Source organism: Gopherus flavomarginatus, chromosome 7, assembly GCF_025201925.1.
Source record: "Gopherus flavomarginatus isolate rGopFla2 chromosome 7, rGopFla2.mat.asm, whole genome shotgun sequence".
Classification (NCBI taxonomy): domain Eukaryota; kingdom Metazoa; phylum Chordata; order Testudines; family Testudinidae; genus Gopherus; species Gopherus flavomarginatus.
Genome location: NC_066623.1, coordinates 51571758 through 51596157, shown reverse-complemented (window position 1 = coordinate 51596157; position 24400 = coordinate 51571758). Strand labels below are relative to the sequence as shown.

The following is a 24400-nucleotide window of genomic DNA, read 5'->3' as shown; positions in this document are numbered from 1 at the left end:
AACATGTTTTGTAGTAATTTTTGTTAACAATTTACATTTGTAAATGACTAAACAGGAGAAAATACATGTGCCTAGTGTTCGTGCTACTCTTTCATATATGTAAACTACACATGTATATCTTCTGTGGGGGGAAAAAAAAATCTCATTTGTGGCTAATAAAGTTAAGGTATACCCAAAGATTTTTTTCAATTAATATTGGTACCATATTTTATTGAATTATTGATTATTCATCTTCACATTGTTTCTGATCATTCATCTTCTCAGTCTTGTAGGGTCAAGAATGTGCAGATCAATTTAATATTATGTTTAAGTTAGGTTTTATACCTTGGCATCTGAATTCGAGGTTTAATGCTAAGGCGTGATTCACCTGGCTCTGCCACCAAAAGGGTTTCAAAGGAAATAGCTATTAATATAATGGACCAAATAACTTGTAATTATAACCCCTGGTTTTAAGGATTCATATTTAACACAAATCCTATATGAACCTGTTTGGTAAAATCAATCTCTTAAACAAGATAATTAGTAGTCTTCCTTTTGTACTTGCAGGGATAGACAGGTCCCTTTGCGCATGGCCAAGAGTAAGTTTTTGAATGTCTAGGTTTTTTCTCCCCTTTAGCATTTTCGTTTGAAAGGTGCCAAAATTAGTTCCTTAATTTTTTTCCATTGCTGCTTCCGTTGTAGGAATAGCATCAGGTGGCAAACTGAAAGACTCAGCCTATGGGTTGCTAACCTGCTGTTATGCTTTGAAGGAGAGGGGGTAGGAGAGGGGACAGCATTTTGCAGCCCAGTGTCAGAATATTAGTGTGACAAGGTTTGTATTGCCTCAGGTGAAGATTGCTAGTGTTAAGATATGAGAGGCCGAGCAAAGGCTTTTCTTAGTTCTGATTTATCACCCTTATAGATAGTGTTCCCTCTAATTTTTCCCATACACTGTGGAATGAATTTTATGTGCACTAATATGGAAGTATGATGTATGACGGGAGTGAGGCTGAGGGGTTTGGAGTGTGTGTGTGGGAGGGCTCAGGGCTGGGGTAGAGGGTTGTGGTAAAGGGGGGGAGGACTCTGGTATGGGGCTGGGGGTGAGGAGTTTCAGGTGCAGGCTGCTTTGGGTTTGCGGCGGGGAGAAAGTACTCCCCCTCCCCCCCGCCATCTCTCCCTGCAACAGCACCTTGGTGAGGAGAGAGGCGTCTCGCCCCGCTGCAGCCGCCCCGGGATTGGGGGAGCCGGAGAGAGGCGTCTCACCCTGCACCCATCTTCCAGGCCCGCCTATGGCCATGCCCAAGTGCAGCGTGCACGCCTGCATGGCTCTGCTAATTTTGTGTGCAGCCCTTGGTTGTCTCCTGCATAGGCGTGCACCTTAGAGGGAATATAGCTTATAGACCACTGGTTCTCAAACTATTGTACTGGTGATCCTTTTACACAGCAAGCCTCTGGGTGCAACCCCCTTATAAATTACAAACACTTGTTTATATATTTAACTACATTATAAATGCTGGAGGAAAAGCAGGGTTTGGGGTGGAGGCTGTCAGCTTTTGACCTCCCCGTAATAACCTTGCAACCCCCTGAGGGGTACCAACCCCCAGTTTGAGAACCCCAGTTACAGACCATTGTGTACTCTTACCCTGTATGAATGTAGACAGAAAAGGAACAAATCAAAAATTCATTTGTTCCCTCTGCTCTCTCCATTTTTTTTTCTGCTTCATCTCTGATGAAAGGCAGCTATGGCCTTTTGTTGCTTTAGGATCTGTGAGACCCAGCAAGTTCAAGTTTTCTCCCTGAAGACTGAAATGGAAATAATCAAGACACACAAGGACAGATTCTGTAGCCCAGTTGTGGCCCCTTTACACAGTGGCACAAAGGGGCTGTAATGCAGCATCATTTGGTCAGCAGAGAATTCCCCTGGTATAGGAGAATGGCCTGCTAGCGCACACGTGCGGCTGCCAGGCCCTGTGTCTTTTCATGCCACCCCCTCCTGAGTTAAGAGGCATGACAGTGCTCTGTTCAGCTGTACATATCCTCTGCTGATATATGGTTTATGAAGAATCCTACACCAGTGGTGAAACTTACAGCCAGTCAGGCAGCTCTAAGTTGCGTTGGTTAAGGCTCACCCTGAGAATCTCACAAATGAGCTGGTTACAGCTCCCTTTCCCCCAGCCCAGGCAAAGCAAAGTTTGGACAAAAGAGCCAATTTTCCCCTTTATTTTGTAATAGTAATGGAAAATTCACTATTGCAAGAGTGATAAAATGTCTTAATGGAGACTTCTGAGAGCTGAGACCTGGGCCTTCTATAAGACAAATGTTGTGTGCTGCTACTTATACCATGGCAAATGGAATAGATGGGAAATAGATCATCCTTGATGTGAGCAATATGAGAATACACTTCCAAAATAGTGACATAACATTATATATTTCCCTTCATCCACTTACAAGATCTAAGACTGACATTTCCATGGTACTGTATTTATATATGTGTTTTCTCTTTTTCTGTATCAAAATAGCTTCATTAACTTACCTCTTTGATTAGCAGGGTACTTCTAATACCAGAAGGGTAAAAAGCATGTTATTTCTTTCCCTTCAGTGCAATAGAAAATTCCCGTGCTGATATCCCTGTAGTCAGCTCTAGTGAAGCTGAGCAGTCAGAACCTGACTGTGATATTGGTGGGGCACTTGAGGCTGACCCTCAGAGTGAACCTTCCTCTTTTGTCAATCCACCAGAGAGGTGAGTGTTGTGAGCCTAAAATAACTTCAGTGTGTTTTGCTATGCTGGCTTTGCAACATGGTCATTCACCTGCTCTGCTTGCTTCTGTATCCATTGTTTGTGTACAATTTCATATGTAGTATATTAAATGTAGTTATATGAAGATTCTAAAACTGCTTAATGTGTTGTTGCTTCTAATATTCTTGTGCATTTTTCAGCCTTGTGGGTCAGCATATAGAGAACATCTCTTCTTCGCATGGCAAGGGAAAGATGACTAAATCTGACTTTGAGTCAAAGGTTGCAGCAACTGAAAATGGGCCAGAAAAAGCAAAATCTGCTTTGAATGCTTCAGATAACTTGAAAAGGGAGGTATGTAATATAACTTGAAATATTCTGCCAGGACACTCATAATTCAGGAACTATCCAGGAGTTGTGTTTAAATTGCAAAATTCTTTTTGCTTTTTCCTCTGCTTTGATATGTATATTGCCTCAAAGATTTCTTCAAAAACTCATTTTCCCCCCTTGCTTTTTTCAGTTTTAAGTATCAGGTTTTCATTTCCCTCTTTGCTTTAAGAATTAATATTCCCTTCATTTGGGGGATTGAGCTGTAGTTCAGATTACTGCCTTGTGTGATGTGATTTTACTAGTTAAGTCATTGAATGATCTTGCCAAGATCCTTCATCATAGAGGACGAAGGACTGATACTAATGATGATTCAAATCTAAAAAAAATTGTAGAAAGCTGCCCAGGATGGTAGCAAACGAGGATCTTGTATCAAATAGTGGGGAGAACAGTAAAGGAAAAAAACAAATATTTTATTTGCGGCAGAAAAAGCACTCTTTTCAATATTTAAAAAAAAAATTGGTTTCTCTCCCCTGTGCTGCCCCATTCTTCTATGTAGAATGGGCAGATACCATTGGAAGAGAAAGTCGCAAAAGTTACATGGAAATAATGCAAGAAACCCAAAACAACTATTTAATAAACAAACAAACAAACCTGATGACAGCCATTCAACACACAAGGTGGAATTGGCTACAATTGCACAGCCCACACACTGCCATCTCTGGGAGAAACCATGGCACAAGGACCCCGCCACATGGCACTGCAGAACACCCCAGCATCATGAATTTATGAAGGTGATCTCTAACCAGAGCTGAACTCTCTATACTCTACTCTCCAAGGGACAGAACCTGATACCATACTAAACATGGGGAGAACATTAAGAGTTCTTCCACTGACTTCTGCCTCAAAGAATTCTTCCACAGCAATGGCGACACCACGCACAATTACCATGTCCCGACTGACAGTCATAAGAAAGAATTATCTGACTGGACATCACAGAGAAGACAAAATCACATTCTTGATCATTATGTTTTGTCAGGAAAAAAAATTGACTCTGAAATCTTTAACAAAAATCACATCCACCACAATCTCTCCACTGCCTAGAGGACAGCTATACAGACCCTGAAATCCAGCCACCAAATAGTGATCATAGGCATCATCGTAGTCCTCAACCATAATTATGTTAATGAGGCCAAGTGACATCTGAAGTTTTTATCACAGTTTACCCAGAAAATTGAGGATATCATGAAATCCTTCCCTAAACCACTCCAAGAGAAACTCTACAACTTCATCCCCCACAAATCCAACCCAGACACCTTTTATGTGTTCCCAAGATATACAAAGCAGGGAATCCAGGCAGATCCATAGAAACCATCTTCAAACTCTTCACCGCACAAAGGGGGCCACTTTCCTCTAGGACACAACCTATTCTTCCAGAAACTCCACGACATTAACAACCTCCCTCAAAACACTGTCCTTTGCACCATGAATGTCACCTACCTATACACCAACATGCCTCACAATGATGGCATAGCTTCCTTTCTCAGATATTTACAAGATAATGGACAACCCTCAGATATCCACCTCCAACACGTCACCAAATTCACCCATTTTCATCCTCACCTGTAACAGTTTTACATTCAACAACAAACCCTTTGCCCAAACCATGGGAACAGCACCAGGTACTAGGGTGGCTCCCCAGTGTGCCAACATCTTCATGGGTCACCTTGAAGAATTTCTGGAAAAAGGCACCACAAAATCAATGATATACTTCACATATATCAATGATGTTTTCATCCTCTGGACAGATGACCTAAATTCCTTCAGACTTCTACCACCATGATCCATCCATTCAACTTTCTGTAGAACACTCCCACACTAGCATCAGCTTCCTGGACACCACAATCAGCTTCAACAATGAAACCCTCCAGACTACTATATATGAGAAATCCACAGATCACCACATCTGCCTTCGTAGATCCAGTAGCCACCTCAAACAGATCAAGAAATCTGTTATCTACAGCCAGGCATTCAAATACTACAGAATATACTTCAAGGTGAAAGTGTGGGATATATAACTTCACACTTAAAACCATCTTCACCAAACAAACACGTTCCAACAGCGAAGTAGATTGCATTATGGAACAGGCCACCCAAATATCCTGAGAGAATCTGCTTCAATACAGAAATAAAAACCTCTGACCACATACCTCTAGCTGTCACCTATCCCACACTGGAACCCTTGCAGGGTATCATAAACTGCAACTCATATTTGATGGGGACACTATCTTCAAAGATCTTTCCTGAACTCCCTCTTCTGGCCTTCAAATAACCCTCCAGCCTCTCCAAGCTCTTCATCAGAAGCAAGCTCCACACAGACCAGGACACACCAACTCAAAGTGGCACCAGACCCTGCCAGAACAGATGCACAACCTGCAGAAATATTTTCATTCTGCTATAATCAATATCTCCATAATACACTTTTTTCAAGATCTGTGTGTGACTGGTTTGATCACAGAAACCTCTTGAGCTGCCACCTGATGTGCCAAGACCACTTCTACCCCTGCTTTCACTGCCAGCTCAGGACTCCAGCACCCTGTCTTGCTGAGCCAGACACCACAAAGACCCAGAGTCTGAATTACTTGCCCCAAAGCTGCAGGTTTCACTGAAAGCAGCTAACAGAAGTGTTCTCGTCTTTAACACCCAGATGGCCAACTCCCAATAAACCCAAATAAATCTGTTTTTTACCCTGTATAAAGCTTATGCAGGGTAAACTCATAAATTGATCGCCCTCTGTAAGATATATGCACACTGGATTTGTGGTTTATCATCACAATCTATAACCCACTTAACACTCCCTCCAACCCCCCACCCCCATGACTGGAGAGGGTATTAACTGGCCACTTTACCTTGAATGGTCCCTTGAATGTGTTAACTACTTATGCTGAATGGTCTATTCCACCTTGTATTTAGCTGGGACACTTTACAAAGATCATTTGATTACCTATTCGGTTCATTCCCTCTGAAGCACCTGGCGTTGGCCACTGTCTGAAGACAGGATACTGGGCTAGATGGACCTTTGATCTGACCCAATATGTACTCCTGAGGGAGTTCTGTGCCATTGCACCTGCACCAAATTTATGTCCACAGCAGATTTATTTGCTTCCCCGCAGAAAAATGACTTGCTGATGGGAAAGCAAAAGGAAGCCACAAGAGGAGTCATAGAACCCTCAGCTGTTAGTCCCGACTGGGCTGGAAAGGACAGGACTTCCTCTTTCTCTGCATGGCATCCGGGGATGGGTCAGACCTACCTCCAGATTTCTCCCTCTAGCTGTAGGAAGCTCTGCAAAACCGCCTCCTCCCCTCACCGCCTTCCTACACGCATGGCTCCTCACCTGCAGGAGGAGGGATCACTGTACAGGATGCTGCTCCCCCATCCAGCCAACCCCTGTGCATCCAGATCCCCTCATACCCAGATCCTTCTGCCAAGCCTCATTTCACACCTCCACTGAGCCCAACTCCCCCTGCACCTGGAACACCCCAGTGAGTCACCCAGATCCCTACCCTACCGAGCCTCAACTGGCTGTACCTGGTTCCTCAACCCACTGAGCCGCCCACCCCTGGAGCATCTGGACCCCCCTGCTGCGCTCTATCCCCCACCCTTGTGCTGAGCCCCAACCACCTTCACCTGGATCCCTCTGCAGAGTCTAATTACCGTTGCACCCAGAACCTCCCAACAAGCCCAGATCCCCCACTGAGCCGTTCACATCCAGATTGCCCCACACAGAACCCTCTCAACCTGCACCTGGAGCCCCCCACTCTAAGCCTTTCCACACTTGGATCCTGCTTTGTTGAGCCTGCCTGCCCACACCTAGTACACCTGGCATGCTAAATTTTAAAATACTGTGTGCAGAATTTTTAATTGTTTGTTTGGCACAGAATGCCCTCAGGAGTAAATATGGCCATTCTTATGCTCTTAAAGAGCTCCTTTTCCCAGACGTGCAGAGAAGCCCTTTGTAAGCTCAAAAGCATCTCTCTCATCAGCGGAAGTTGATCCAATAAAAGAGAGTAACTCATCCACCTTACCCATTTAATATTATGTTGATTTGGAATCTGACTTTTAAAAAACACTACAGTTCTTTATTGTATTTTCTTGATTTAATGTTGGCTGTCTTAAAAACCTGAATCCTGTATATTGCTTGATTTTTTTTTTTTCTTTTCCCCTTCTTTCCCAGAAAGACTATAAAAAAGCAGGAGAAATTGACCCTACATCAGTAATAACACCAAAGGACCCAGGAGATATTCCAACATTTGATGAGTGGAAGAAGAAGGTTATGGAAGTAGAAAAAGAAAAAAGTAATTTCCAAGATTAATTCCTTTGGTCGAAATATGAGCCACTTCTTCTATATTTTAGTGTTTTCTCTTTTATTACCTTTGTCTAGAATTTAAATCGTAAAAGTAAATGCATTAGGATGCAGCCTAAAAGTCCGCTTCTGTACTAAAAATATGTAATACAGAAATACACCTGACTTCCTTGTGTATTTGACTGTCAAAATATTGTCCCCATAAAACATGGCAAGGCATTGGCATTTGACCGTATTTCATAAACATCAAAATTGCAAGAATTTCAACTTTAATTAAAGCAGCTGGAACTTGTGTGCAGCTATTTCATTGCAAACTGTTAGGCAGACTTTCATTTTGCAGAAGAAACCCTGATGCTGAAGCAGCTAGTCCTGCCCAAGTATCTCTTTAACTGGACAGAGAAATGTCACTTTAAAAATAGTGATCTCATAGCCCTATAGAGCTGGGAAAGGGAACATTTTCCCATCTTCCCATTGAACCTGGTGCTTATTTCTAGCCCAGAAATGTCCTACAATGATTATATTTTAAAGTCGTGGCATATATGTTAAATGTAAACAAATTAATATTTAAAGGCTTTTATAGGTGTCTCTAAGATCTGTGCAGTTCTCCCTCAATAATTAAGACGCTTGACATTAGGTGGAGGGCTACAAAAAAATAGTCCCAGTGACATTTTTACAAACACATGAAGTTTTTATTATTGAACGTTGGTAAAAGAGATGGCATATAGAGCAACATGATGGCAAAGCTTTATCAACACTCATTTAGGATGCCCTGCATACCTTCCTTTGGCTTTGTCACCTGTGAGTAGAAGGAAGTTTCTGAATGAATGCTGCTAAAACATGTCTCTCACGCTGTTATGTAGCTATGTGTGTAAATGTCCAAAAAGTTTTGAAGTGTGTGGCCATTACCTCCATTCAGATACCTACTTTTTCTGTCTTGGTTTTTATAATATTTAAAAAACTTACTGCAAATTACATGAAGAAAAAATTGTTTGTGGCCTAATTCCACAGAAGTCAGGGAATTCTGAGTAATAGTAATCACTGTTGCCTAAGCCTTGCCGTACGTGCTTCACATCAGACATTTATACAGCTGTCTAGTGGTCAAAAACACAAGGTACGTATTACATTGTGTCTTATTTATAGAGCACCAGTCACTGAAATATCTCTTAGAAGTATTTTTGCTCTTTTCTGATAGAGAAGTGAGAACTAATTGCCAATTTTCCTTTTGGGAGTTTTTCAACAATTTAACACTTTAAAAAAACATGCCCAAATTCTTGTGCAGGATATTGTTTCATATAGATGAATGTTTCCCTATGTTGGCAAATTGAAGTGCTAACATGGGAACAAGATAAATTATTTAATTAACTACTAAGGTCCACATAAAAAATGAGAGGAATCTTAAAAGCAGCTGTATGGAAAGACCATTTTTTTTTTTTTACAGTCTGATCACATACAGTGAATTAATTTGTACTCTTACATTGAAGCTTGCAACTTTGTTACTCAAATGTTGAATAACAATACTTTCTTCAGATCTGAAAAGATTGGGTCCATACATGTCTTTGGTTACTGTCACGGTTCCTTCCCCACTCTGAACTTTAGGGTACAGATGTGGGGACCTGCATGGACACTTGTAAGCTTATCTACCAGCTTAGATCTGGTATCGCTGCCACCATTCACAAGCAATCCCTTCCTTGGGTAGCCTTGAGAAACTTCTCCAATTCCCTGGTGAACACAGATCCAAACCCCTTGGATCTTAAAGCAAGGAGAAATTAACCATCCCTTTTCCTTTCTCCCACCAACTCCTGGTGGATCCAGATCCAACCCCCTTGTATCTAAAAAACAAGGAAAAATCAATCAGGTATTAAGAAAAAAGGCTTTTTAATTAAAGAAAAGAAAAGTAGAAGAAAAGTCTCTGGGAGAGATTAGATACCAGCTACTCTCACAGACAACAGATTCAAAACACAGAGGATGTTCCCCTGGGCAAAAACTTTAGTACACACAAGAATACTCAAATTTGATAATTCCCTTAATGGTACCAAGACAAGTTACAAAGAAAATAAACATAAACCTATTTATCCCTTTCTAAAACTTACCTCTCTGATAAGAGGCTGGTTCCTTGATCTTTTTCACTCCAGCTGGAACTGACTAAACAAAGGAAACTTCCCTCCTTCCTTTTGAAACATCTTGTTCCCCCATTGGTTCCTCTGGTCAGGTGTCAGCTAGGCTAGGTGAACTTCTTAACCCTTTACAGGTAAAAGTTACAGGTTAATACCTCTATCTGTTTATGACAGTTACCTTGTTAACAACAAAATTTATCTTGTCTGCAGGTCAATCGATGCACCCATCCTCTAATGGAGGACAGCATGCCACAAAAAAGGTTCAGAAAAACAGAAATAACTATGCCTCGGTAGAGTGTGGTGCCAAAATACTTGCTGCTAATCCAGAAGCAAAGGTAATTTTATTTACTAATTTGGGGTTATGAATGTGTATATGTGCATATTTTAAATGTGATCTTGTACTGTGTTCTAGCCACACTTACCTTAAAACAAAACATTGGTTTTCTAAGGCAATGTTTCTAACCTTTTTTCAGTATTTCTTCTTTTGGTTTTTGAAATACTGGAATTCCATGAAAACATCTACCTAGCATAGGATTCTGTGGAAGCTAGTTTTATGTTGTATAGTGTAAAATCTTGCCAGCTTATTTAATAAGTGACTAAGCCTTTGGAGGTATATGTAATCTGAGATGTATTATCTTCTGCATGCTGTCCTGTTTAATCAGTTCCATAACTTAATATTTGATTCCTAGAATTATATGTGCACTCTAAATGCAGAAGTATGGATTAAAAATTCATTTATGTTAAAAGAAATAAATGTTGCTTTATTTTAATTCATTACCTGTCATAACTTAAGAACTTTATTATCCATTTAGAGCACATCAGCAATTCTGATAGAAAACATGGACCTCTATATGCTAAATCCATGCAGTACTAAAATCTGGTAAGTTTTATGTAGCACTGTGCATAGGATTTTTTGGTTTGTCATCCTGCTGGGAATATGTGCATACTGGTCCATTTACTTGAGATCAGAATCTGCCTGCCTTAAGTGACACTAAACTATTCAGAGTGGGGTAGAGAGGGAAAATACTCAAGAGTTTAGAAAAAGGTGGACCTTCATTTCCTCCACTGCAGAGAAAATCCAGTTTTTTTTGGTAGTACTACTTTCTCTCTGGCATTGAGATATGGCGATAGAGGGATGGGTTCACCTAAGTCTTAAGTTTTGTGCTTGGTCTCTGTAGTTTAGTTGCTCCCATGGCATCTGGAACAAGGAGGTTACTCTGCAGACTAAACCAAGGAGAGCAGCATAGGGAAAAGAAAACACAGAAGGCAGCTCTAGGCCTTCCCACCTCAAAGAAAACAGTACTGTGGGGTTTTTTGGAAGTCAAGTCTCTCTTCTAAAGTTCGTGTATTCTTTTCCTTTCTCCCCTGCTTCAGTCTAACCCTTCTTATACCTTGCCCATTATTGTCATAGGAGTGCTCTCAATTATCAGTTCTTTTGTAATCAGCAAGCTCAGCCTCGGAGTCCAAGAGCTGGTGCCAGTTAACTCAAGATCAATATTGGGCAACCAATCTTTTCCATAATTCTGGATCTTCCCCACACATGAACTAGCAGAACTTTTAAATGCCATGGTTTTTAACAAAGCCGATGTTTTTCATGGCACACTATTTATTAATGTAGCTTTTTTTCTGTGCATCTACTTGGTCTTTGTAAAGACTTAAGTGAATCTTCCACAACTTTATAGTTGCTTTTGAAGGTGTTTAAAACACTGGTTTGGATTATATTTGCTTTTTCCAGGTTTGTGATGATTTGTTTGGCCTGTATGTAGGATGGTTTACGCTAGGTATGTCAGATGTTGGAGCATATGGCATTTATCAGTGTACTGTTGAAATATATGCTGTAAATCTGTTCCAGTTGCATAAAAATTGAAAGTCTGCTTTTAATTCAAATTGTGATTTGTACAGTATTTAAATATATCTCAGGATTATAATTTTGTGAGTAAACTGATGAATACTGTAGCACAGTGAGGCACTGTGCTGAAAATCTGAGTTTTTAGACTGTATCCTGAGTTTAGACTCAACTCTTCTGGGCTGGGAGCACCATGGAAACAAATATATTCGAATCCTGGAGAGAGACTAGGAGCATAGCTACACTTACAGTTGTACAGCGCTGTGAGTTGAACCCGCCTTCGTACAGCTGAGTAGGGAAAGCACTACAGTCTGTCCACACTGACAGCTGCTAGTGCACTGATGTGTCCACATTTGCAGCATTTGCAGCCGCATTGGGAGCGATGTCTTATGGGCAGCTATTCTAGTGGCTGCAACGTACTTTTCAAATGCGGGGGGTGAGGTGGAGTGTGACAGGGAGCGTGGTGGGGGGGAAGAGGGGAGAGTGGGTTTTTTGAGAGCTGTCAGCACGCTGCCTTATAAGTTCAGACCCCCCCCTTCCTCCCTCACCCCCATCACTCACTGAAAGCAAACAGCAGCTTTTTCTTTTTTCTCATAGACTAGGTAAGCAGCCAGTCGGGGAAAGGGACTCCAACCTCCCAACCCCTTCCCTCCCCCTTCAAGCAAACATTAGCTGTGGGTACTCCAAACGTAGCCCACCTTCCTGCCTCTCACTCATTCAAAGCAAACAGTAGCAGTGTTTGATTTTTTTGATGAGCAGTCCCCAAAACGGAGCTTTGAAAGGGCACTTCCTCCTCCAGAATTCACAACAGAACAAGAAAGGATGCTTCAGTTAAAAGGATAATGGGGAATTTCAGGAGGTCAGTCAGGCCCTGGCTACGCTGGAGAGTTGCAGCGCTGGTGGTGGCTTTACAGTGCTGCAACTCACTCACCGTCCACACTTGCAAGGCACATACTGCGCTGTATCTCCCTGGCTACAGTGCTGGCTGTACTCCACCTCGGCCTGGGGAATAACAACTGCAGCGCTGGTGATGCAGCGCTGCTCCGCCGGTGTGGCCACCAAAAGTGCCGTTATTGGCCTCCAGAGGTATTTGGAGGTATCCCAGAATGCCTGTTCAGCCACTCTGCTCATCAGTTCGAACTCTACTGCCCTGGCCTCAGGTAACCCACCCTTTAAATGCACCGGGAATTTGAAAAATCCTCTTCCTGTTTGCTCAGCCAGATGTGGAGTGCAATCAGTGAATCTTTCCAGGTGACCATGCCTCCACATGCCAAACGAGCCCCAGCATGGAGCAATGGCGAGTTGCTGGACCTCATCAGTGTTTTGGGGGGAGGAAGCTGTGTAGTCTCAGTTGTGCTCCAGCCATAGGAGTTACGATACCTGTGGGCAGATATCAAGGGCCATGCTGGAAAGGGACCATGACTGGGACACGCTGCAGTGCAGGGTTAAAGTGAAGGAGCTGTATGCCTATTGCAAAGCTTGCAAGGGAAACAGCCACTCTGGCGCTGCCCCCATGACCTGCCATTTTTACAGAGAGCTGGACGCGATACTTGAGGGTGACCCCACCACCAATCCGAGGACCACGATGGACACTTCAGAGTGGGGGGGGGGAGGAGGAGGAGGAAACAGAGTAAGGGTACTGGGGTGGGGGTAGACATGCCGGAGTCCCTGGAGGCATGCAGCCAGGAGCTCTTCTCAAGCCAGGAGGAAGGTAGCCAGTCACAGCAGCCGGTACTTGGTGGAGGACAAACAGAGGAGCAGGGTTCCCGGTAAGCGGCTTTTATTTTCAGGATGGAAATTTTTCTGGAGAGGAGGGAGGGTTAGGGCTGCATGCATGCCTGGATGTGGAATAGCGCATTGTGGTCTATCACGTTGTGGTAATCGGCCTCGGTAATCTCCAGAAGTTTCAGCCAGAGCGTGGGCAATGTGCTTGCGCAAGCTTATTGAGAGAGGCACTGTGGTCCTTGTCCCAGTCAGGCTAACGCATCTGCGCCACTGTGCCGCGAGGGTTGGGGTCCATTGCAAGACACAGGCAAGCTGCATAGGGGCCAGGGCAGAATCCGCATTGCTGTAGAAGACCCTCCCACTCTTCCCAGGTGACCCGCAGCCGTGAGAGATCTTCCAGGATCAACTTCTGTGGAAAATGTTCGGAGAGTGTTCAGTGTAGGTGCCCCCTGCAGCTATTTGCTTTCCCCAGTGCACAGAAACCCCTAGGACAGTACAGCCCTGAAGCAATCAGTCCCCCTTACTCACCATTTTGAGGCTCCTGTGGGTTATGTGCGTTCTCTTTGGTATGGGAAAATTATGCTATTGTGAAGACTGTAAACTCCTTCACTGTGTGGGAATAACTCTGATATAAACAATGCTGCCTCTGTTAAGTGTTGCCTTTTTTGCCTTTCCACAAGCAACCTTGAGATCTCGGCTACCTGTGTTATCAACAGCTCAAAGACTCCAAAACCTCCGGAAGAAGCTGCGAAAAAGCAAAGAAGACATGCTGCAAGCAGTTATGGATCACTCTGTCACAGAATCAAAAAGTGCAGGACCAGAGGGAAAGGGAAAGCAGGATCCGCCAGAAAAACTCAGCGGCCAGGAAGAAAAGCACAAAGCAGCTGATAAGCATCCTGGCGCGCCAAGCGAACTCTATCCAGGCGCTCGTAGCCATGCAGGCAGAGCACTACCGCATCGCCACCCCCCGTCCCAAAGCTCTTTCCCTTGTGGCCCAATGTCAGCTCAAAAACCCTTTCCCCAGCATCCAGATTCTTACCGCCACCAGCTGCCTCCAACACCTGTACATTCACCAACCAGCCCTGAGAACTATAACTCTTACCCTCTGCACTCAACCTCCATCATCATGCAGTATAGGCATCCTGAAGTGCAGCAGTCATTGCACAGCACTCCAGACAGGACATATTCAAACCTGTGACTGTACAGTTCCCCCACCCCACCCCCTTGTCCTTTTCAGTTCCCAAAATGTTGTGTGTCTGTCAATAGTTATTTTCCTTTCAATAAATGAATTCTTGGCTTTGAAAACAGTCTTTATTGCAAAAAGTAAAAGATACTTTAGCCCAGGAAAGAAACAGGCACTGCAAATCAGCTTAGGAAACACAGATTCCTATTAACATTGTAACCACTGCACTTGACTCCCGTGCAAGGCACCAAATATTACTGTTGATTTTCAGCCTCAAATTCCTCCCTCGAGGCATCCCTAATTCTTGCAGCCCTTTGCTGGACCTCTCTAGTAGCCCTGCTCTCTGGCTATGCAAATTCAACCTCCAGGTATTGAACCTCAGAGGTCCATGCCTGACTGAATCTTTCATCCTTCCCTTCACAAATATTATGGAGGATACAGCACGTAGATATAACAGCAGGGATGCTGCTTTCCCCCAAGTCTAACTTCCCATACAGAGATCGCCAGCGCCCCTTTAAACCGGCCGAAAGCACACTCCACAGTCATTCGGCACCGGCTCAGCCTGTAGTTGAACCGATCCTTGTTCCTGTCAAGCTTCCCTGTATACGGTTTCATGAGCCAAGGCGTTAACGGGTAAGTGGGGTCTCCAAGGATCACAATGGGTATTTCAACGTCCCCTACTGTGATCTTCTGGTCTGGAAAAAAAGTCCCTGCCTGCAGCTTCCTGAACAGGCCACTGTTCCGAAAGACGCGTGCATCATGCACCTTTCCAGGCCAGCCTGTGTTAATGTCAATAAAACGCCCACGGTGATCCACAATCGCCTGGAGAACCATAGAGAAATATCCCTTCCGATTAACGTACTTGGATGCTAGGTGGGGTGGTGCCAGAATAGGAGTGTGTCCCATCTATCGCCCTCCACAGTTAGGGAAACCCATTTGTGCGAAGCTATCCACAATGTCCTGCATGTTCCCCAGAGTCACGGTTCTTCTTAGCAGGATGCAGTTAATGGCCCTGCAAACTTGCATCAGTACGATTCCAGTGGTCGACTTTCCCACTCCAAACTGGTTTCCAACCGATTGGTAGCTGTCTGGAGTTGCCAGCTTCCAGAGTGCAATAGCCACCTGCTTCTCCACCGGCAAGGCAGCTCTCAATCTCGTGTCCTTGCGCCGCAGGGTGGAGACGAGCTCCTCACACAGTCCCATGAAAGTGGCTTTTCTCATCTGAAAATTCTACAGCCAATGCTCATCATCCCAGATTTCCATGATGATGTGATCCCACCATTCAGTGCTTGTTTCCCAAGCCCAAAAGCGGCGTTCCACGGTGCTGAGCATTTCCGTTACTGCCACAAGCAATTTAGTGTCATACGCGTTGGGCGACTCGCTATCATCGTCGGACTCCTCATCACTTTGGATCTTAAGGAATAGCTCAGCTGCCAAACATGATGTGCTGGCGAGACTCGTCAGCATACTCCTCAGGAGTTCGGGCTCCATTTCCCACAGAAATCGCGCTGCACAGAAACCGTTGAGAGAGTCAAGATGGTGCCAAACATGGACGGAAAAACAGGAGGATTGCTGGGATGTGAAGCGATGCATCATGGGCATTGGGACAGGAAGCAGAATGACCCGCCCCCTCTGCTCCCTTCCCACAACCCACGGCGCCAAAATGGGATGAGGTGCTCTGTGGGATAGCTGCCCATAATGCACCACTCCCAGCATCGCTGCAAATGTGGCCACACTACAGCGCTTTCCCTACACGGCTGTACGAAGACAGCTTTAATTCCCAGTGCTGCACACCTGCAAGTGTAGCCAAACCCTAAGTGCGTAATAACGTTACTCCCCATTTACACTGGAGCAGCTCGGGAAGGTGGAGACACAGCGCTGTACGTGCCTTGCCAGTGTGGACAGGGAGTGAGGTACAGCACTCTGAGAGGCTTTATTGCGCTGTAACTGACAAGTGTAGCCAAGGCCTAGGACACCTATTTCTCTTCATTGTTGTGCTCTATCTTCCCTGATTAAATCAGCATATTAAGTCCTTTTCAAATACAGGATAGTTAAGATGAGACACACTGAAGAAATGAATAAAGGGAAGTGTTTAACCTGGAACGAGGCTTTGGAGTGGCTAATTGACGGAGTCCATAGTAGTCATTTTGAAAGTTGAATATTCATAATAAATGTCATCTGAAGAACTTGCATTATTTACACAGTGCTTCTCACTTGACAGTTGATGTGGGCTCTTTTTTGCTAATCCTTTGTGCTTTGAAATTTTCCTATGCATCTTCAGTTGGTGGCAGTGCTCTTGTTTAGGAGTATTATTGCCAAGTAACAAATTAGCAGTCTGCACAAGCCTACTTCTCCCCTAAACAGAGAGAATATGTAAAAATACTCAAGTATCTGGTTAGAATCATAGAAATATAGAACTGGAAGGGCCCTCAGTAGGTTATCTAGTCCAGTATCCTGCCCAGAGGCAGGACTAAGTGTTATCTTGTCCTATCCCTGACAGGTTTTTATCTAACCTATTCTTAAAAACATTAAACAATTGATCACCCACCTCTTTATAACAGTTTTTACATGCTTGAAGACTCTTATGTCCCTTTTCAGTTTTCTCTTCTCCAGACTAAAAAAACAGTTTTTTTCACTCTTTCCATGTAGGTCAGACTTTCTAGACTTTTTAAATAATTTTTGTTGTTCTCCTCTAGACGTTCTGCAGTTTGTCCATGTTTCCTGAAATGTGATGCCTCGAATTGGAAACAGAACTCCAGTTGAGGCCTTTTCAGTGCTGAGTAGAGTGGAAGAATTATTTATCGTATCTTGCTTACAATATTGCTAATACATCCCAGAATGATGTGTTGGCTTTTTTGCACAGTATTACGTAGTTGACTTGTATTTAGTTTGTGATCCACTGTAATCCCCAGATCCTTTTCTGCAGTACTTCCTAGGCTGTCATATGCCATTTGTGCAATTGATTATTCCTTCCAAGGGTAGTGGTTTGCATTTGTCCTTGTTGAATTTCGTACTTTGCATTTCATCCTGTTTATTTCAGACCATTTTGTCCAGTTTTTCAAGATCGTTTTGAATTCTAAGACGCTTGCAATCCCTCCCAACTTGGTATCTCTAAACTTTAAGCATGTTCTCTATGCCATTGTCCAAACCATTTATGAAGATACTGAATAAAATAGGACATAGGACAGATCCCTGCAGAATTCAATTTAACTGTGAACCATTGATAATTACTGAGTGTGAATTTCCAACCAGTTGTGCACCCAACCTTATAGTAGGTTCATCTAGGCTATATTTCCTCAGTTTGCTTATGAGAAGGTCATGTGAGACCATATAAAAAGTCTTACTAATGTCAAGATATCATATCTACTGCTTGCCCCCATCTGCAAGGCTTGTTACCCTGTCAAAGAAGGATATTAGATTGGTTTGACATGATTTGTTCTTGACAAATCTAGGTTGACTTATTTGTCACCTTATCTAGGTGCTTACAAATTGATTGTTTGCTCCATTCTTTCCGGGTACTGAAGTTAAGATGACTGATTTATAATTCCCTCGGTTGTCCTTATTCTCGTAGGGCTTGTCTACATACTCAGCGTTGCAGCAGCACAGCTGCACCCCTGTAGTGCTTTATGTACTACTATGCCAGTGGGAGGGCTTTTTTTATCAGCATACTTAAAGCACTTCTGAGATGCCGTAACTACATCGATGGGAAGAGCTCTCCCCTTGACAGTGCTGTCTACACTGGGGGGTTAGGTCAGTATAACTATATGTCAATTATGGGTGTGGATTTTTCACACTCCTCAGTGACTTAGTTATACCAGCGTAAGATTGATAGAAAGCAGTATTGTGGAGTAATTGCAGGTTCCACCATTTCCTGCATGCTGTCTCAACTTTATACACTACATACTCTAGGCTGCATGAACAACTGGAGAAGTTAATATAAAACTTTTTAAATTTCCTGTATGCATTGCATGGAAAGGGGAAGAGGAGACGATTGGGCGTGCTGCTCTGTTTTCCTTCGTGATCTTTAGAAATTTGGAGCCTTTTTCAGAAGGACAAGACAAAAGGTGGTAGGCACTCCTATGGCAATGAAAGACTATAAACTCCAGACAACTTTATGTAGGTTCCCTCTTGAATTCCCTCCATCTTCCTCACTTTTAAACTAGTCATTTAACTCACCACCTGTTTTCTTTTTATTTAATAAATGGTGTGAATTTTTGTTTTAGTTGTTTAGTTCTCAAATTTGTACATAGGTTGGGCACAAGTCCTTAAAGCAATACATTTTTCCAAACTACCAAAAGCAATACATTTTTCCAAACTACCAAATCCACAAACTGTCCAAAAACACCCTCTAAGTACTTAATGGATGTCTATACTACAACAGCACAGCTGCAGCTGTGCTGTTGTAGCACTAAAGTGTGTAGACACTTTGTCAGTGTAGAAAGCATTTGTCCATCTGTGCAGGTAATCCATCTCTCCAAGAGTTGGTAGCTAGGTCAACGGAAGAATTCTTCTGTTGACCTAGATACTCCTACAGTGTGGGGGTTAATAATTAATAATTTCTATTAATAAATAGCAAGCCAGAATAGAATCTAGTTTGCTCTTCTGGAGTTGTATTGGCTTTGCAATATTATCAGGAATAAAGAGTAGCAGGTACTTACTGAAATAAGTGGATATGACCCTGAATACTCAAAGGGGGCAGGTCTGTGGGATAAGATGTCACTCTTCTGAGTAGAGCTTAATTTGAAAGAAAGAAGAGTTGCATTCTTTTACTTTGAGAAAATTGGGCGTGTTGAGCTAACATTTTATTCCATTTCCTGTGCATAGAATTTAAAAGCAAAATAATCTGCAGCCTGCCCAAACACCACAGGAGCAGTTTCTTTGACAACTTTTCTAAAGGTAGCAGTGAGTGGTGCGTCTGTATTGTTCAGCTATCTTGTGGCACGTTTCCATTGTGAATGAAAGATTTAGTAGCGCTAATGGTTTTGAATAGTGTAATGAAATATTATGTTTGCTGGAGGTCACTTACTTCCAATATATTTTTTTTTTTTTTTTTTTTTTGTCTTAAAGGTTTGTTATTGAGCTCTGTGAACCAATTCAAGTAAAGCAGCTTGACATTGCAAATCATGAATTATTTTCATCTACTCCTAAAGATTTCCTGGTGTCCATTAGCGACAGGTATGTCATATAATCAGAGTTTGATTTTGTGGTCATTTGCGTTCAGGAAGCTTAACATAAATTGGGGATAATACTCAACAATTGCAATGATTTCATAATGAATAGAATTTGAATACCAAATACTACTGTGTGGCTCATTCCTTTGCATAATCTAAATGTTGTGAAATAACATGGACGTTTAACTATGCATGTGTAATAAGTGTTTTTCAAAATAGGTATATCAGCCATTTAGCTTTCCCCAAAAAAGCAAAATAACTTAATCTACGCTATTACCTTGATGTCCTGTGGTACTTTCTAGATCAGTCTTTGATTTGCCTCCTTAAAAATGGCAGGAAAAAGCATCATTGATCTCTCTTAATTTTATTTCCTCCCTAGATGAGGTTTGTATCCCATAAGTAATTTTTTACCATGGAAGTAAAAAACACTAAAACGTTAAAGAACTTACTTGCAAATCAGGCATCTAATATATCAGCATTTATTGTATCTTTAATTTGTAGTTTAATCTAACTTCTTGATTGTCATCCTTAGTTGTGGAAAGCAAGTAACATTTTAAGAGATCCCATATCTTTACCTTCCAGTGGTATAAAACCAGTTGCCCACATCCTAAACTTCCAACTAGTGTTATCATTAGATTAAAATACTAACTCTTTAGTAGATCCCATATCCCTTTTAAAAAATTTGTGTGTGTGTGTGTAATATACACACACATACAGGGCAGAAAGCTGAAGTCTCACTGCATGAGGATGAAGTGTGGGTCCCTGAGCCCTGCCAATCGATGCTGAAGCCTGAGCAATGTAGTTTCATGGGTCCCCTGTGGCATGGGGCCCCAGGCAATTGCCCTGCTTTCTACCCCTAACACCACGCTGGCTTTTATATGCAGAAAACGAGTTCTTCTTTGAGTGATTCTCATGTGTATTCTACAGTAGGTGTGCATGCTCACCACATGCACCGGTGCCAGAAGTTTTCCCCTTAGCTGTACCCGTACTGGGGGGAGCACCGTGGCGACCCCTGGAGTGGTGCCTATATATCGCACTATAAGGGGAGCCATGTGCTCTCTCCACCCTCAGTTCCTTCTTGCAACCAGTGAAGATAGTCGGAACTTTGTGCTCCAGCTCTGCTGCAGCTTTCCTTCTCGACCTTAGTGGTAGTATTCGTGGATTGTTTCTTCAGTTGTTAGAGTGGGCTCGGGCCATGCCCCGTACCCCAGGCTTCAAGTCGTACGACTCCTGTCACCGTTCTATGCCTAGGAGTGACCTGCACGCTGAATGTCTCTGCTGCATGGGTGAGACTCACACCAGTGACGGTTGTAAGATCTGTATGTTGTTCAAGCCAAGGACCAAAGAGAAAGAGATTAGACTTTGAGCCTTCCCGATGGAGTGGGCACTGGCCCCAACTCTGGCGTGTCGAACGGACTTGGCACCCACCGCTGCATCGTCAGTGCATAGCGAGGCCCCCTCGACCAGCTGGCACCGCTCTCCCACCAAGAAAGAGAGGAAGGGACCCACCTCACAGCAGCGCCGAGACAAAGAAAGAGGGGAGGCTGGTCCCGTGTTGGGCAGCCCTCGATCTCCCCTGGGGTTAAGGCCTCTGACTCGTGTTGAGCGGAGCAGCCCGGCTCCATCCGCACACAAATCCCCACCTGTACAGATGCTGTCGACACCGGAGGCAATGCAGGCTGCGAAAGACATTATGAGCCTGCTGGTTCTGGGCACGCAGCTGGGGACGGGCCCCTGATCCTGTGGCAAACCTCCTTTGGCTGCCCACCAAGCCTCCCCGGTGGGATGCAGTTCCCACTCTGAGGACCGCTTGGCGCGCAGCGACTGATCTTCCTGTAGCTTGTGCCCACCCTTGATGCCAGCCAGGCCATCTGGGTTGCTGCCTGGATGGGAGTCTCGGGGACCCTTCACGCCCACCTGCCAGTGAGTGTAGGCACCAAGAGGGGCACTGGGAACGCTCCCCTTTGCGGCGTGACTATTGCAGCTGATCTTGATGGGATAGATGACGTCATTCCCGTTCCACTTCCTGCTCGCCTAGACGTCGTGCTCGAGACTCCCCCGTGACGCCTCGGCGCAGGGGCACCAGACCTCCCAACACCGTCAAGAGTACTGAAGCAGCACTTCGGGTGAGTACTGTTCCTCGACATCGAGGTCCAGGTCCTGAGGGAGGCAGCATCGCAGGCACTGCCACTCCTACCGCTCTCGCGAGACCATGCCCTCAATGGTGACCTCTGCCTCAGCACCCAGCCACCCACCCTCAGTCCGCGCTGCTCAGTCAGGACAGATGGCGCCACCAGGCTCCCAGCTGGGTCACTGGCAAGGGGCTCTGTGGCAAGGGCAGTGATGCCAATGGGCTCTGTGGCCGCCGATTCCTGCCCAGACGGGCCCGTTCAGTTGCCAGAGCATCTCAGGCTTCGTTGGCCTAATGTAGCCGCCTAAGAGACAAGTTTGGTAGGCCACGAGTCAGTGGATCCACGCCTGGACTCTGTTCTGGGGCTCAACATCCCGGTACCAATCTTAGCCCTTGGCTCCGTGCGGGCCCTCTCCCCGGCACCAGATGACACCATAACGGTGCTTCCACCTTCAGTCCCACAGGAGGACTTCAAGGCGCACCAAGACCTGCTAAAGTGGGTGGCATCCATTCTCCAGCTGCAGGCCGAGGAGATGGAGGCCCTGTCTGATTCTCTTTTCAACGTGTTGTCTCCCTTGGCACTGGGCCACGTGGTTCTGCCCCTGCACCAGGGTATAGCCAACATTTCTAACGCCCTGTGACAAACTACTGTCTCCTTGGCCCCAATCTGAGCAGATGTGACTTTAACCTTTGGGACACACTGCCTAAGTTTGAGACCCTCCTCCCAGATCGGGACAGGAAGGACTTCAAGGCTCTGGTGGAAGAGGGGGAGGCGGCGGTAAAAGCAGCCCTCCAAGCTGTGTCAGATGCAGCTGAGATTGCAGCCTGCTTGATGGCTTCTGCGATTTTCCGTGTGTAGGGTGTTGTGGCTCCTTTTGTAGGATCTGTGCTTGGAGGCCCAGTCCCTTATGCAAGACCTTCCATTCGATGGAAAAGCGCTCTTTGCAGACCAGATGGATGTCAGGCTGCATGGGATGAAGGATTCCCATACCACCCTGCAGACCTTGGGCCTCTACGTTCCTCCAGCTAAGGACAAAGCCTGGCTGCAACCGTCGGCGCAACCTGCGAGGAGCAGATGCGAGCCCCTGTATAAGAGACCGAAGGACCAAAAATGCCAGTCTCAGCAGCAGTCCCGCTTGGCCCCGCAGCCTGGATCCTTTAAGGGCAAGAGGCAGGGAAAGAGGCGGTTTTGACTGTTTGCAGGGGGACACTAGGCCAGTTGCCAAGGGCCCTCCCCCCCAGTTAATAAAGCTTGTGTTCTGCGACTGTTTGTTTGTCTGCCTTCCGCATGACGTGGTCCCCGTATAACTTTGGACCAGTGGGTCCTCAGCACCATTTCCAGGGACTACATGTTGCAGTTCACCTCACCCCCACCAAATCACCTGCCCTCTCCAGTAGTCCCGGGCAACCTGGAGCATGCCCTTCTCCTAGGTCAGGAGGTGGACCGCTGCACCTGGAGTTGGTGGAAAGAGTACCAGTAGAATTCCAGGGCAAAGAGTTCTACTCCTAGTACTTCCTGATTCTGAAGGCCAAAGGGGGCCTCAGACCCATCCTGGACCTCCAGGACCTAAACAGTTTTCTGACCCGCTCCAAGTTCCGCGTGGTATCTCTGGCCTCTATTATCCCTTCCCTGCACCCGGGGGACTGGTACGCATCCCTGGACCTCCTGGATGCATATGTTCACATCCATATTTTTGAGGGGCACAGACGCTTCCTCTGCTTCCTAGTGGGGCTGGACCACTGCCAGTTTGCAGTCCTTCATTTTGACCTATCTGCAGCACCCAGGTTTTCATGAAGTGTATGGCTGTGGTAGCTGTCTACCTCAGGCGGGAAGAGGTACAGATCTTCCCATACCTGGACGATTGGCTTCTCACGGGTGACTCGCATTCCAAGGTAAAGACCCACGTGGGGCAGCTTCTCTCGACATGTGCCAGTCTCGGCCTACCGGTGAACGAGACCAAATCAACTTTAGTTCCATTTCAGTGCATAGAGTTAATTGGAGCGCTACTGGACTCCTTGAGGGCCACAGTCTCTCTTTCCCCCTAGACAGGTTCAAGGTGCTGAGAGATCTCATCAGGAAGGCCACGACTGAGGCGGTGACAAAGATGAGACCGTGCCTTTGAATTCTGGGCCATATGACAGCATGTACATACGTGGTCCACCATGCTAGACACCGAATGAGGCCCCTCCAGCTCATGCTAACCTCCCAGTGCTCTCAGGCACGGGACGGGCTGGACAAGTTTCTCATGGTTCCGTCCCTGATACTGGCTTCGCTTTAGTGGTGGTCTTACCCGAGCAATATGCTACAAGGGGTCCTCATTTGGGATTCCAGCCTATCTATAGATCTGGTGACCGACGTGTCGGACCTAGGTTGGGGATCCCGCTCAGGGAACACACAGACCCAAGGGACGTGGTCGATCCCAGATCTGTCCCTTCACATAAATGTCAAAGCTCAAGGCAGTGCAGTTGGCACGCGTGGCCTTCCACATGCACCTTTGCGGCAAGGTGGTCAGAGTCCTCACGGACAACTCTGCTGCCATGTAGTATATTAACAGGCAAGGTGGGACTCGCTCCCTAGCCCTCTCCCAGGAAGCCCTGAGCCTATGGAGGTTCTGTATAGCCCACAATATCTCCATGAGGGCTGTACACCTCCCGGGTGTCCGCAATACCCAGGTGGATCGTCTCAGCAGGGTTTTCTCCCCTCAGTTTGAGTGGTTGCTCCGCTTGGAGGTAGCTCACTGGCTCTTCTGAGAGTGGGGAGTTCCCCGGCTTGACCTCTTTGCAACCCGCTGGAACTAGCGTTGCCCACTGTTCTGCTCCCAGGGG

At 45.1% G+C, this 24400-nt stretch overlaps 1 protein-coding gene across 7 annotated transcripts in view; it reads left to right on the top strand.

Annotated features, from left to right (window-relative positions):
* SUCO (SUN domain containing ossification factor) overlaps positions 1-24400 on the top strand; it is a 900323-nt gene that overhangs the window by 41649 nt on the left and 834274 nt on the right. For 5 of the 7 annotated variants that reach the window (XR_007775597.1, XM_050962991.1, XM_050962992.1 and 2 more), the window contains exons 5-10: positions 2579-2719; positions 2917-3067; positions 7276-7396; positions 9729-9853; positions 10331-10398; positions 19340-19447. Coding sequence is in view for 6 of the 7 variants with exons in the window: in XM_050962991.1 (XP_050818948.1) it covers positions 2579-2719; positions 2917-3067; positions 7276-7396; positions 9729-9853; positions 10331-10398; positions 19340-19447 (714 nt within the window). In the remaining variant the exon portion in view is untranslated. Of the gene's footprint in view, positions 1-2578; positions 2720-2916; positions 3068-7275; positions 7397-9728; positions 9854-10330; positions 10399-19339; positions 19448-24400 lie in introns of those variants that run through there. The other 2 variants (XM_050962994.1, XM_050962995.1) reach the window with 2 other exon arrangements.